The sequence below is a fragment of the Chelmon rostratus genome, chromosome 1 (assembly GCF_017976325.1).
Source record: "Chelmon rostratus isolate fCheRos1 chromosome 1, fCheRos1.pri, whole genome shotgun sequence".
In the NCBI taxonomy this organism is placed as follows: Eukaryota; Metazoa; Chordata; class Actinopteri; order Chaetodontiformes; family Chaetodontidae; genus Chelmon; species Chelmon rostratus.
This window is the reverse complement of record NC_055658.1, coordinates 4,127,168-4,143,207: the sequence shown is the minus strand read 5'-3', so window position 1 is coordinate 4,143,207 and position 16,040 is coordinate 4,127,168. Positions and strand designations below refer to the sequence as shown.

At 43.4% G+C, this 16,040-nt stretch overlaps 1 protein-coding gene across 5 annotated transcripts in view; it reads right to left on the bottom strand.

The window, feature by feature from the left end:
• znf536 (zinc finger protein 536) overlaps positions 1-16,040 on the bottom strand; it is a 218,457-nt gene that overhangs the window by 51,272 nt on the left and 151,145 nt on the right. For all 5 annotated transcript variants that reach the window (XM_041945162.1, XM_041945077.1, XM_041945246.1 and 2 more), the window contains one exon: positions 13,279-15,042. In XM_041945162.1, coding sequence (XP_041801096.1) covers positions 13,279-15,042 — 1,764 coding nt within the window. The remainder of the gene's footprint in view (positions 1-13,278; positions 15,043-16,040) is intronic.

Here is a 16,040-nt window from a genome sequence, read left to right as displayed (position 1 = left end):
AGGGCTGTTGTTTTCGGTAATAAAGACAACATTTATGCCTTCCATTCGCGCTGCCAGTTAAAAGAGGCACAAACATGGAAATCCATTATGGAACGCTTCTTAAAAGTGTGACCAATCCTTGTTCAGTCAATTAGAGTCTGGAGACTGAGAATATGATGTTTGTCTGTTTAGCCCCCGACACATACAGATCAGCCTGGATTTGATGATGGAAAGAGAGATTCCTTTTTTTTCACAGCGATAGAGCGAGGGAGGAAGAGAAAAAAGAGAGCGAGAAAGAGAGACGGAGGGATGGAGGGGCAGCGCAGCCAAGCTCTGCTTATCTCTTTTCTTCTCTGCTTTCTTGCTTTTTTTTTTCTCTCTATCCCTCCCATATACAAAAGCATTAATGTGCGCGGCTATGTGCTTTGCCATTGTTCTGTGTTTAAAAGCTTAAAAAGGGACGTTGTTTGTGTAACTGGCAGAGTTGGCGGTGCACGGCCGTGTCCAAAAGCCTGTACTTAAAGTTGCTCGGCGAAAAAATAGGCCGCACAAAAGGGAGTGATAGAAAAGCAGTTAATAAGAGTGGTTACCCCAGAATGAGCGGGGATGAGGTTTCACATTAAAAAAGATTTATCTTAAAGTATGGTGCTAATCCCTCCAGTTTTAATCCACCCACCCCCCCACCCCCCCCACCCCCCATCCCCAGACCCCTCCTCTTTCAGCACCCTTTTCATTCCTGCTGAGGGATAATAAAAAACTATAAACCATAAAGTTCTTACAATTTCTGGAAACTGGCGAATGCACGGCGCCCTGATTTTACAAGGATTCCTGGCCAGTGAATCACGGAACTAGGAGGACTCATCTCTCTCACAACAGATTATTAACTGAGAGAGGAAGTCGTGGGGTACAGCGGAGGACAACAAGGACAAAGGAAAAAGAGAGGAGCCGAGGAGAGGAGTGCATGTTTGCGATGACCTATTTGATGATTATCGGGATGGCAGCGGTAGTGGTGATAGGTGGCGGAGGGGTGTTGTCATGCTCTCTGTCACACTCGGCTGTGTCATACAAGCTGGATGGATGCCTCTGTCCACTGCAAGCTGCTTGAATGAGGAAGCATATGGGTGTATGAAAACCTCAGCCCACTTCATGAATATTTGATTCATATTTCCTGTGTGTGTATGTGTGAGAGAGAAAAGGAGGGAGAGAAAGGGAGGAAGGGTATTTTTTTTCTCTCTCTCTCTCTCTGTCTCTCTCTTTCACTTGTCATTGCAAAAACTCACAAGGCTTACTTTGTGGCATTCTAATCATAATTGCCAATCCTGAATACAAATCTCTCAGCGCTAAACACATCGAGTGAAATTGAAATGACAAAACGAAGCTCATATAACGGTGTAATCAAAGATACATTCAGGGGGAAAAAGATGGAGGAAAAAAAAAAAAAAGTTGAGAGTGTTCTTCCGCAACCAGTAAGAGATGAGGATCAGGGGCCAGTTATTAGCTCGGCCAGGGAACAAAGAAGGCCAGTGTTGGAGGGCAGCTTAACGCTGAGCCAGTTACTGTACCTTTCAAAACTAATATGTAACCATATCTGTTTTAAAAGGACGATTCATATTACTGTGAATGCATGAGAAAAGTTGTTCCCATCCCTGCGACCCAGGAAACTCGAATCCCACTTGTAATAACCCCCCCCCCCCCCCCCCCCACACACACACACACACACACACACACACATACATACTCACTCAATTGCAGGCCTGGCCTTTTGTGGAAAGCATCCCATTTAAAAAGATGGGGACATAAAATTTTTGTAATGATGTAAAACATCTTCAGCTTTTTTTGACAGGACAATGGTGCTTATTGTGCTTTATTGTTGCTGTGGCGACTCCAAAGGTCAGCGTGGGTGTGGCCGGGCAGACAAGGGCGGCACTGAATGAAAATTGGGTTATATGTGATCAACCAAGTTATTAATCAGATTAAAATGGATTCCCTCTGCCTGCTGTTTAACTAGGCAGGAGGGGAGAAAAAAAAAAGGAAAAGAAATAAAGACAGAGAGAGCAGGGAAAGAGAGGCAGAACAATAGGCCAGTGTTTACTCATGCAAGAGCAAAGAAAGTCATTGTTTCATACGCTGAAGTCATTGTCGCAGATGAGTTTTGATAAGGACCAGCTCTGTGAAACATCCCACTGCATGTAACCAGTCTGTCTAAAAGCATGTGCCCTTGCCATGGATGCCCCCTAGCCTCATCCAGGTAACCTCTCTAATCCTGATTAAATCACTGTAATTAGAACAAGCAGCGTTCCTCCACCCCCATATTTCCCTAATAAAACAATGCAGCAGTTTAAATCCAGTCGCTGGGATTTGCAACGCAACAATGCAGTTTATATCCATCTCTGCCGAGGAATTAAGTGTATTTTCTAACTGCTAATGTTATAATATTGCTGGCTTATTTGTCTCGATGCTCGCTATTCTTTTTCTTATTCCCCCCGCGGTTTGTGTTCTCTCTCTAGCTCGTTTTTTTTTTTTTTTTTTCCTAGCGCAACTTTGTTTATTCGAGTCTTATTTATTTGTTTCTTGGCGCTTTTTGATGTTTAAATCAAACATGTTTTTAGCGAGTGGTCGGGATCATCCTTCACTACGGGAAATAATGCAAGTTATTTGTCTTTAATTGCCTCTGAGCTTTTCAAACACGCCGACTCGCTGCCTATGTGTCTATACCTGTGTATATTTTTTGTTTTTATTAGTATCACCGCATGCCTCCATTGATGTGGAATAACAGAGGAAATAAAAGTTGACATAGTTTCTTCATTTTTTTTATTTTTTTTTACCCCCCTCAACCCCCTGTTTCCCTCTCTGTCTGCCTTACTCTCTGTTGTTTTTTATATATCTGTGTTTTTCCTTGAAGTTGCTGCGGCATTGTCTCATTATGTGTCGACTAGCTGTGTAAGTGTAGTTATTATGCCTGTGTGTCTTTGCCTGGCGGTGCTGTTCTCTCTCTCTGTCTCTGTCTCTACTGTCTCTCTCTGTCTCTCCCTCGGAGGATGAGGAGCTTTTTGAGTACAACTCCTCTGAGGCGTCCTCCTCACATCTCCGGGGCGCCTGGGGAAGGGAACGTTGCATTCTTAAGAGGAGCAACTCAAACTGAACAAAGTCTACAGGAGTCAGGGAAGAAAAGAAACAAACAGCAAACTAACGAGATGGGAAGCAGAGATCATGTCAAATATATCGGGTTGGAAGGCCAATTTATAACCCATTGTTTCATGTTTTGCAATATCGAACACAACGTGCACTAACGCGGCTATGAGTGTGCATGGGGGGAAGAGTATGCAGACCTGCATATATACATAAAAGCATTTGATTTGCATGTGAACGCACACACACACACACACACATATAGAACGTGATCTCCAGCTCCCAGTAACCTTCCAGCTCCCACGCTGTCTTCTCTCCTGCTTCCCCATCCCGTTTCGAAAATAATGAATAGAATAATTGTCATGTAACTTTGCAATCATCCCGCATTCGTCTCCATTTCCTTTTCAAGGGCAACTCGATACTGCCCTCCATTCACTGTACTGTACTTCCAGGAAACGTGATGTGGCCAATATCATCGGCGGTATTAGTGCTTGTGGCTGAGAGAGAGAATGTGAAGAAAATACGAAGCCTTTTCAAAAAGGGCCTTTCAGCGGGCGCAGCAGTTAATATCTGAGGAATTAGTGAGGTCAAAATATTTTTAGAGTTATCACATCAGCCGAGGAGAAAAGAGAGGCAGAGCGAGCGAGCAACAGGTACCATCCTCAGGGCTTGACAGCAGCTATTACACTTAATTGCTCTTTGAAAACTACACTATTTGCACTTTGGGGTGACAAGGTGATAATTCACCTCTGCACAAGTTAAACTGGCAATATTGTAGCACATGTGAAATAGCACCTCGCCTTCACCAGCCGTCAAAAAGCTGTCATCTCGGCATGGCGGAGGCACACAATGAAAGCCCGGGGAAGTGTTTCACCAACAGTCGTCTTCCTCTCCCCGGTAAAAGACAGATAGACAGGCCTCCAGACGGCTTAATCACTGGAGGAGCCCGTGCCCTCCAGCAACAAGGAGAGGAAGAAAGACAGAGAGCGAGAGATAAAGGAAAGGGAGGATCCTGGAGTGTGGGAAAGTGAAACGCACAGATCCAAGACGAGAGGAAGACGTGCTAATGGACTTGCCTTGGTCTGAACAGAGAAACATCAGTGGTTCAGTTTCCATGCACTCCCAGTCAGATCTTGGTCAAACTCCGGTTGAAGTTTTAATCAGGTTAAGCTGTTTACAAGAACCTTTGCAAGCCTGCAATTCAATTTGCTGCGAATAAACGATTTATCTGAACAGTCTGGTCCACTGACACAACCGAGAGTCTGAGGGAGAAGCGTGACCTGACGCTGACATTCTCTGACCCAAGACCAGCGATCTGATCACGGAGGGAATTCTTTAAGAAAAAGATCACTTTGTTTTAGTACATCATTTCTGTCCAAATAATACGATTACACTCCCTCAGTTAAGTGCTGTGATCTGGGAATGCTAAAAAGAAGTGAGACTGATAAATAAACCCACAGTCAGGTGACAAGTTTTAAACAAAGAGTGTGTGACGCTTTGAAGATGGAGTAACACAGTCTTTTGCACAACTCATGAAGAATAAAACTCAGAGTTGCTCTTTTAAATGCACATAGGTCTCCCCTCTAATATGATATTATAATATCTGCCAATATGTTGCAATTGTCACTTGTGGCCACAATGGCTGCTGTTCAATAAAAGTCACGCAGGCTTACATTAAACAGACCTTCTCTTGAGCTAAAAGTTTTTGGAAGAGAAAGCAAAGGCAACCTGCAAAAGTATTACCCAAGATGTTTGTTATGAATATCTACAACTTCCTGTTTCAACTCTGACCCAGCACATTTGCTGTGCACATTGTTTTCCTGTGCAGTGGGGAATAACCCACTTTCAGTTCACCTCCAAATAATCTCAGTGATAAAGCTAATCTATCATCTTTTCTTCTAACCTAATCTGATTGTGCATCTGTTTGTTTTTTTCTTGCCCTGTCGGACTTTGTTGCAGCGTTCCCAGATCTTAGCAATGACTTTGGTGAGTATAATGTTACCATGACCAATAAAAACAAGGGCCAAAACCCACAAAAATGAGAATTGTCCTTTAGCTAAGAGACGCCGATCCTGCTCTTTGCGTGGGTGTCACCGCACTGTCAGCGACGACTGGAAGAATCGTTGAACAGTCTAACCTATTGAAGCTTACAGCATTGCTGAAGTCAGATACTACAGGATTTGACAGTGTGCAACAAAAGATTTTCAGATGTTTCCGAGAAAGCAAAGCGTACAGCTATATGGTACTGGATGTCCTTGATGCTTTTGATGTAGTACTGTATTGCAGAAATGTCTACAGTGAGCATGGGAAGGAAACAGAAATAATGGTGCAGCCACAATGAAAGGACAAAAGCACGAGTTTAGATGTTCATCTGGTTTTGTTTTTGAATCCTGTCAGTTTGTGTGTATCCGTCAAAAAAGAGACTTTTAACCATCGACCATCTAACAACTAGAGTCTACTGGTTAAATGAATGATGGCAGCTTTTATACCTATCTATCCATGGCCTTAATGCATCCTCAATATAGAGTGTGTCTAGTAAATCAGACCATAAGCACTACCTGCCCCCACGAGGATCCTCGGGTGTCATCGTTCTCAACATTCAGACCTTTTTAACATACAGAATATTTTCCGCTATGCAGGTAAGCTGTCTGTCTGGCTCATTAGTAAACACAGGGGTGTCTGGGAGCAATAAGTACCCTAGGTCTTTTGCACTTGTCAAAGCATTTTGTGTGAGTGTTTATGTGTGTGTGCACGTGTTTGCTGGAGACAACGGCAACCAAATTCATGGTAATTAACCACCTGATGAGGACAATATTATTGGCAATTACCAGGTTTTGCATTATCACAACTTTTAAATGTGAGTGTGTGCGCGCCTGTGTGTGTGTTTGTGAGTGTGAGTGCACGCATGCAGGTGTGCGAGCTTCGATCGGTCAGACAGAACAGAGATAAAAGGGATGTTATCTGAGAAAGGAGTCCAGGGTGGTGGCCAGGCTATACCTATTTTATGCAAAAACATTCAAACTTCAATCCTGAAATCGTGAAATCCTTAATATCTAATTTAAATATTAGATAATAAGCAAGATGAATAAACGAATGAAATTAAAGATAAATATGGTTTACTTATATACATGTTGTTTGATAAAAAAAGGGTCATATAAAAGAAAACTGGTTGAAATGGAAAGAATAAGGAAACCAGAATGGATGAGGAAAGAAATCCTGTAGCTGGTAGATGACATACATCTGAGAAATGGTATAATAGGGAGGATTTAGACAATGAGAAAGCACGCTAAGTGATTGCAAACAAAATCAGCGTCAAAACATATTATTCTTGTTGTTTACCACGGCGATAAAAGGTGGTGTAACATCCTATCAAATGTTCAAATCAAATGCAAATAGTATGCTAAAAACAACCTATTGCTTCAGTTAATGCCACACATCATGTCCAGTGGTTTTGTACAGTCATTCCAAACGTGTCTCAGGTGTCAAAGACATTTGATAAATAGCTTTTATTTGTCTCTGAATAGGAATAAAAATGACTGTTAATTACTAATTACTAAGAGGTCCAGCATAGGATTTAGTGGCATCTAGCAATGAGCAGATTTGGACTAACTGAACACCCCTCCCTTACCAAGCATGTAGGAGGACCTATGGTGGCTGTGAAACGTGTGAAGAACACAAAAGGCGCTCTCTGGAGCCAGTGTTTGTTTGTCCATTCTGGGCAACCGTAGAAACACGGGGGACCCGCACCCTCTGTCGCTACAGAGCTCACCCTAAGGTGACGAAAACAGATCGATTCTTATTTTCAGGTGAAGATACGCTCGTGTTCATCGTGTTCCGCCAAAAGATTCCCCTAAACCTCTTCTCAGTCCAAATATTCACTTTTAGCGCTTTGCTGAATACAAGCCGGGATGCATTAATGAGTGATAACTGTGAGCGCTGTTTGTGGACACAGTTTTGGTTTCTGCGCCTGTGTCGCACTGACGCCAGCATATGTTGTGTGTGTGTGTGTGTGTGTGCGTTTGTGTGTGTGTGTGTGTGGCTTCATTTGTTATGCCTACCTTTCTTCCACTTAAACCAGAGAACGTGAAAATTACACCAGTAATGCCGACTGTGATCCACTACATCTGCGCTTCGCAGTGAGCCCACCAATCCCACCATATGTCTTTAATTACAATCAGTGCTTTACAGAACTTCACGCACACACACACACACACACACATATCCAGCACTTCACTCTGCGAGCATGCCTTGTTCTCCGTGAGCGTACAGATGTGTGTGCATGTGTGTGTGTGCGTGTGGCCTGTGCATTCCTAGTTCTAAAATATGACCTCAGCACTCATGGGTTCAGATCCCGCGCAGTGAAGGCAGGCAGGAGTGCACTCCCTCTGACAGAGGTAATTGGCCACTAGTGACACAACTATTTAAGATGAAAACCAAACTTCCTTAACCCCATGCACACACACACACACACACACACATACAGACACACACAGCTACAGAAATGTAAGGGTTTTAGGACAAAAAGGCCGAGGCCAAGGACGTCACAGCAAGAGTGCATGAGGGGAAAAGTCAAATAAAATCTTTCTCGTTATTTCTGTATTAAATGTGCAGGGTTTTACATTTAGGGCACAGGCAAAGAGCCCAACAATGAGTCTGAACCTTCTTTGCAGATTTTCTTGAGAGCTGCTCTGACGCAAGGAAAACCGTTTTGCCAGTAAAGCTTTGTGCTTTTACCTGACTTAAACAATCACCCATGGATGTTCGAACATTATTCTGCATCATTACTTTCTTCTACTTTTCCCTTTTTCTCCACTCAAGCAGCTTTATTTGCTTTCTCTTCAGTTAGATTGTATCTACATTTCCTAGAATGCCTCTCAACAGCCACCAGAGAAGTGTTCCAAGCTACTTTGCTTTCAATTAAAGGCGGCTATGGTTATGTCAGAGTAACTAACGGGCAATGTAGGATCATTGGTGCATGTTAATTATAGCCACACCCTTGCTTAAATCAAAAAAAGGCTTGTAACTGAATTGCATTTCAATTCATTGAAGCCAGGGTGTGCGGAAAACCTGCTGTTTCTGATGGATCTCTCCCTGTAGAGTTGTGGGATGTTGTTGCAAAAGAGTCACAGTTAGCAACAAGATGAATGACGCTGTCTTCAAAATGAAGCCCGACTTCAAGTATCTGCGCTCCCGCTTTTAAAACTTTGTGAACTTAACTCAAGGGCCACTTACTGGACTTCTGCCTTTCAGACACATGCTGTGGCTTTCATCAGTGGATGGAGTCAACTAGTCAAACTAGGCCCTCTCTCACTTTCTTTGCCACAAACGTGATGACGGCCTAAAGTCAAGTTTGGCTAAAGTCTGTTGTGTGGTGAGGCAATGCCACGCTGTTGTTTTGTTTGCTTTGCAAGTGTGTTTGTGCTGTGCGTTTCTGGGTCACACACACACACACACACACAAACATCTACAGAATAAATAATAAATAATGAAAGATAGAATACATCTCAAAAAGCTATTTTTCAGTGTCATAGTGATTAGTGGGAATTTCTATTCCAAATCAATATTACTACACTAACACCTACATCTTATTTAATGCTTAAATTATTTACAAGAGCGGACTTTCAGTCATTTCATACAATTCAACAGACTCACTGAGACAGTTGCACTGTTGCTACATTGCTGTGCTTTTTGCCGCTCCACAGAGCCAGTGATGCACCATCATCCTGTTGACTTGAGAGGGTGTTCATCCTCTCAAGTTTTCAAAAATAGACTTTTTACTGTCATCGGATGTGTGTACAGGAGGTGACTCTCAAAGAGAGTTTTTATCAACAACAAACACCAACAAACAACAGCACTTACGAGGAGAACTACAGAGCACGATGTGAGAGTACTTGTAAATTGGAAGTGATGGGTCTAATTGATGTGAGAATATACAGCATTTCCCTCTCTTCTTTCTCTCTCCCATCCACTAACTCCCTGTTTATGTAGCCTACTTCTCAAATTGCGAGAGGTGCTCGGCTATGAGCTCTGCCATTTTCTCCTCTGCAATCCTCAACGCGCTCGTCTAAGTCCTACACTTCTATCAACACTTCCTCTCCAGCTTGTCAATCTCAACCTTCTGAAGTCCTGCTCCACGTTTAATATATTAAATGAACGAGGGGGGTGAGGTAATGTAAGTAATACGATGTGAGGAGCAATGTTCGCAAGCAGTCATGGCATGTACAGCACTGTTTGAATAATGTAATACTTCATGTTTGATAATGCATGGCTATAGATAGGTCTCCACTGCAGCCAAGTATTGATTGCTTTAAACGCATCTACAGTACAGCAAATGGTTCGGGTTCATATCAATCTTTACACAGCGTACTGTACCTCAGTAACCAGATACCTTGTCTGATTACAGAGACCTCAGGGCCACTGCTGCTGTTAATGACATTTATTGATAAATGCAATTCCTGGGCCAATTTAAGGAGGTGTGGTTTAATACTACAAACGTGTGACAATGTGTGTGTGGATCCGTATATGTGTGTATCTGTTATGTGTCAGAGTGCAAGTAGATTCATGCGCATTGTAACCCTTTTCCCCTCCTCTGGGCATACTAATGAAGAGACGGCCACTCCAGACGTGCAGCGCGTGCCCTACAACAGCTCCCACAGATTCAGGGGAGAATTTCGATATTAATGATTTATGCCGTATTTGCATACAAACCTAATGCAAACCCACTCCAGATAATCACATTTTGCCTGGTCTGAATTGAGTTTTCCGGACGTCTTTGCTACCCCCACCTTCTCCACCCACCAAATAACTGTGGAATGTGTGGTTGTTGCTCTTCATGCTGCGGGTGACCCCCAACACAAGGGGTTTACAAGTGGACACATAAAGAGGGACTGTAAAAGTGCATTTTACCATGAAACAAGTGTGTCTATTTTCATATTTTCATACAACTGTAGCATGAAGCCGAGCTGGCTGCAGCCACAACAGTAGTAGAGCCAGTAGTATCAACAACAGTGCGAGAAGTAAATTTACCCAAGTACTGAACTTTAATACAGTTTTGAGATATTATTTATGCTACATTTCATTTCACTGCATTCCAGGGACAAATACACTCTTTATCTCACTGCACTTATTTGGCCACAGTTTTCAGTATTTTTGCAGATAAAGTAATAAAAGTGATAAAATGATTTGAGGCCTTGTTATAGACTTTGCTTTAGGTGAGGACCTACAATATTAGTAGTGAGATAGTTCTAATAATAAAACTCATGCTTGTGTTGGTTTTGTCTGAGCGCTGTTGTAGCCTGGTTTCCTCTCTGTGCTGTGCATATCGGGACGACTTTGTTCATAGTGAGCCTTTTGTTTAGAGGAACCACCGGGTACGCGACTTCGGTTGGGCGCTTATGTGTCACTTCCAGTTTTGTGTGCTGGTAGCTGGAATTTTGCGAGGATGGAGCGTTGTGAGTTTGCTTTGTCTAGCTGAAGTTCTTGTGTTAGACTTGCTTGCAAGCTATCAACAACATATTGATGTGTACTTTGGGTCAGTGGTTTGAACCTCATTTCCTGCTGACCATTCTCCTCACTGTTCTATGTTCCTGTCTTTTCTGTGTACCAGCAAAACCATCTGGCATTCGAGGTGGGCACTGATTTACACTCCTTTGGACACAATCATATGACTCATCCTCATTTCCTTATAAACAGCTTGCTCATGTGACTCTTTGTGACTATCTTTTGGTTTGTCTTGTGATTTGTGTTGCCAGTTTCATAATTTACTTTTATTTTAAAGTGAATAAATAAAAGTAAAAATTGCATGGACTCACTACTCCAGTTTGTGACATAACAGAGAAAGAACCATTGGGCTACACAATACTTTTACATACAACTTAACTATATATATTCAAGTATATGTTGCTGCTAATGGTTAGAAGTTATAGCAGCAGCAAAGGTATAGCTGTTTTGTAGTAGCCGTAATGATAGTGATAATAGCAACAGTACTTGTGGAAGCAGTGGAGAGTCTGTAGTAGCAGCGGCAATAGTACTAGTAATAAATATTGGTATCCGTTAAAATGGGGGCTACAGCGTGCAGTCCATCACAGGGTTAACACTGACAAACACACACACACTTATACCTACAGGCGGCAAGAGCCTCCAGTTCATTTACTTGCATGGACTGTGAAGAAACCTGAGCTTTCATAGGAAGCTTGTATTGAGAATGACCCATCACATCACTCCAGCATCTCCCTTTCACAGTATCATTCTGCCTCATAGTGAGTTCAACTTGCCCAATACGATACAGATATGAATACACGATGCGTTCGAAATAAGTAACAGTAGCTGGAAGAGCTTTGCTTGACGTACAATATGGGATACAGTGTTGTATTATCTGATACACATGTACTGTATATCAGCAGTACACACAGATAGCTGGCGATTGGGATGGCAGTGGAGTTTGGCAGGGCAACTTCTCTAAGGTAATGTTACATTAAGTAACACTCATTTATGCAAGCATAGCATGATTTTTCTTGTGTTTCCTATAATATTTTACATTATTCTCCATGCTGTACTGTCTGTGCCGTCCTCCAGATCTGAATGGTGAATATGTATTTCCAGGAAGTCGGACACATAATAATTCATTGGGTTTTCTAATTACAATGAATGCCTGACTCAGACTAGGACAAACTAACAACATGTAAGAAAGGCTTTTGTTCCACAGAGAGAGCCTTATCTATAAAGGTCAAGCATTCCTAGTTGCAAAGGGAACTGCCCACATTACATAGCTCGCTTTCACAGGCTTTCTGATTAGACAATAAGTAGGGCATTCTCACACAGAGGCATTTCTCTATTAAATGAAACATATATCAGTCTTGCGTGGTTAAAATGCTTGCACAATGTTAAGCTATGCGGAGAGCCTGGTTCCATGACAACGGATAATATTTTGTCAGAAGGAAAGGTCGGATGAACATATGCTTCATTAACAAAGGGGTCACTATTATTATAGGTTAATGTATATCTTTATGAGTGTGTGCCTGCAAACATGAGCTCCACATTTCAAATGGAAAATATCCACGAAAAAGACTATTGGGCCAGCTTGAAGTTAACACTGGGGACAAAAACAGATCAAAGGAAACAATATTTATTAAAAAAAAAAAAAACAAACAGGATTTTGATATTAAATCTGCCATAATAGGACATCTTTATGATAGCAGTTACGTAAACACTGTACATTAATCCAGGTACAACATACTGTATCTAGCACTGAATCTAAAACAATGATCCTTTCTTTGTAAATTTTTTTTTTTTTTTTTTATATTTATTTGCAATCTTGAATTTAATATGGGCAATTGCCTCATTCAAATGTCTCCCTTTCCATTCTGAAGGAGTTATCACTGATTGGATGTCGGCTACACCACCAGAGCTAAGTAATCTTTCCTTTTCATGCATTTCCTGACTCTGTAGTGAGTATAATTTGGAGTTTCAAAGCTCAACACCAACTTTGAGTTTTTACTTTCTTCTTATAGAAACACTTTAGCAACCACCCCTAAACAGCAAAAGAGCATTGTAAAAAAGAAATGAAAAAAAAAAGAAAAAGTACTTCCTTCTTCAGTCTCAAGGAGCGGCTGTAACCTTAGCAGAATCATGAAAGTTGACAGTTCATTTTTCACAGGGTCATAGATCGACGAGTCTTATAAAGTAATGGGCTTTTGGGAGCCAGCTTTATGAGAGCTAAGATAGTTAAGAGACATGTGCAGAAGGTGGCACGGGGAGCTGAGGTCCTGCTCTGACTCATCCCGGGTTATTCCCTCCATGCTGTGGAGCGGGAGGGAGGCGCTGCACTCACAGTAATATAAACGTGTAATAAAGATTAATCTGTTGCTAGTCGCCAGGCTGATAGCTTCTAAACTTGCTTGAAATAAGGCTGAAATCACTTCAGAGCCAATCTCAAGACCTTCAGTGAGTGTCTGAGATTCCTTGGTGGGTGTCAGGAAAAGAAATGTATATGTGTTTGTCTTGTGTGCTCAGTGTTTGTGTCTATGCAGTGCTGGGAAAATTGGATTTGCGTTTCAAACACATGTGTATTCATGATTTCTTATGTGTGTGGTTTTCTGCTGGTATAGTTGTCTGTGAATGTTTGTGAGCTTTACAGCAGTTACAGTGCCAGTAGGGGTTAAATACACTCACCAGGTGCATCTGGCCTCTTCATGCCCCCTGCGGATGCTCCGCCTCCCAGGCCGTTGAATGCGGGAAGGTTTTCATTGCTGTAAGCTCTGAGAACAGACAGCATGTTCATCTGCTTCTCTAGGTGGGCCTGCTGCTCAGCCTTCAACAGTCCTGGAGGACCACCGGGAGACAAGAGGCCCAGGCCTTGCTGCCACTGCTTCTCCAGCGCCAGAGCTTGGTTCTTGGTTTGGGGAACCAAAGAAAGTGGTTTCATGGTGGAGGAAGATGCCGCCAAACTAGCTCCACTCCTTGGAGGCAGAGAAGAGTCATCTTGGAGCTGTTTGGGGTGGTTCTGGAGGTGGTCTGAAGCTGGGCTTTCTTCTTCCTCTCTCTCCATGTCCATTCGCCCATGATCATCTCTTTCTTCCTCCTCTTCAGCCATTCCTCCCTCTTCTTCTTCATCAGAGTGATTCTGTTGCTGCTGTCTTTTGGGGGTAGTTGAGGGGGTCCCACTAGTACTGCGCACTCCAGCCTTTACAACCTCATCATCTGAGCCAATCTGGTCCTCTTCAGCATCTCCGCAGGAGCCCCTCTCACCCATCTGCTCATCCCCTGCTGAAGATGCTCCTCCAAAGGCCTGGCTAGGTATTTCCAGATCCTGTTCTGCTGGAGCTATGTAACCTTGAAGGGCCTGGTTGGGCCTTGGGGATCCATCATACAAACCACCAAACCGCCTGTAGAAGTCACTCTGGAAAGGGTTGTAGGGCTGGTCCATGTGGTTGTTCCAGCCTCCATGGCTTTTCTCTCCATCTCTATCTCCATCTTTGTCAAGGGCCACACCAGAGGTCTTGGAGGAGTGAATGGTGGAGGTGGTGGGAGAAGCCTCTCCATGCAGCTCCTTGCCTGTGTCAGACCGCTGAGGTTGGGCTTTGCCCAGGTGGTTGGCCTGGAGGTGCAGAGCCATGAGCTCCAATGAGGAGGTGGAGAAGGAGCAGAAGAGGCAACCGTGCCACGCCACATTATCGTGGATGGTGACTGAAGAGCCGGGGAGAGATCCAGATGCAGACTCAGGCCGGACTGACACAGACAGATCAAGTGGTTCATACTGGGACCCAGGTTTGCCAGGCTCTGAGTTCTGTTTGGTTTCAGCCTTGTCCTCTTTTTCCTGGTCGGCTGAGACAGCCCGCTTTGCTTTGGGCTCACCATTATCATGGTAGCAATGGGCCTGGAGCTGGGCTGGACTCTGGTTGTCCTTCAAATCCTTCTTCATGGAGTTGAGGACGAAGCTGTCCATGAAGGCCTGAAGAGAACCTTGAAAGTGGACTCCGTTTCCCATCATGCTTTGGTAAGCCCTGCTTAGGTCGGAGAAGCTATCTGTTGCTGTAGACACCAGGGAGGACGGGCCATCGCCGGTCTTCATGTTCTCAGCTGAGGAGGCTGAGTCGAAACGGCGGTCTCCACGCTCCCGCTCACGTTCTCGGTCGTGCGGAGACATCATGCCAGCCGACGCCCACTGATGTGGCAGCAATGGACCTGCCCTGAAGTCTAGGTTGGGAGGCATGCCCTTGAAAACATTACGGAGGACATCTGGTCGGGCAAAGATGCCGCCACCGGCTGTCTTCCCATGATCCTCTTTGTGGTCAGATGACGGGGTGTGGCCGGAGGATGGGCCTGAGGTGGTGGAGCCATTTTGGCGCTCGCGGTGGTGGCGCTCCAGGTGGTACTTCAGACTGGCAGACTGGGTGCCGGCATAGTCACAATGAGGGCACCGGTAGGGTTTCTCTCCTGAGAGGCCAAGAAAGAGACAGAGAAACAGAAAGGGAAAGGCAGGGAAAACAGTGAATAATTAACCTGATTATTAGATTGACTGGATATCAAAATCTATTTATTGGAGCAGGGAATGTGGACCCTAGGGTCATGTAACCTCCCCGAACAAAGAAAATTAGGTCAAATGAGTAGAGCTCACAAAAAAGATATGCATTTCATGAAGTAATATAAAAAAGAGGCTATTTTACAATTGCCTCCCTTTTTAGTTGGCATAAAAACACAAGCAAATTTCTACCTCCTGAAAAAAGATGAAAGAAAAAAAAGTTTAGAAAGAAAAAATAAAACAGACAATGAAATACACAATAAATACATAAATATAGAAATAAATAAACACAAAGTGATAATGAAGAGAATCCTGCATTCAGCTAACAATCCCATGTTTTGCTCTTCCGCAGACACCGGCTCTGCTCCACTTGATGTGTGCGTGTTATTGCATATGTGTGTGCGTACTGGGACGAGGGTGGGGGGTGTGGAGTAGGCATCTGAATATGGGTCGATCCAGCTCGATCCAGCCCCGCCAAGTGAGCCATCACTCACATCAACACCATAAAAAACATTTCACCATATGGTGCTTTCAGTCCACTACAAGAGATAATATTTTCAACTGACAACAAAACTGTCTCGATGCTATCTGTGTTTGCATGGTCTCTGTGCATCTGTGCACGGCTGTGCAGTGGGGTCATCATGCCTCTTTTCTGGCCTCGTTTGCTGTCTGTCCTGTGCCTTGGCGAGTGAGTGTGCAATTTCTCGGACATTCCCTATTTGCAGTTTATCTTGAGAAGCATAAATCAGCCACGGCATAAGATCTCCCAACGACTGCCACACTGCGGTGCACTGAGAACAAAATATGGATGATACACTACGATGCAAAAATAAGTCAATGGGTATTAAAAAAAAAACAGAAAAGAAATGTGCAGGCAACATATGCGAACCACATGCTTGTTGCAGTGAAGCCC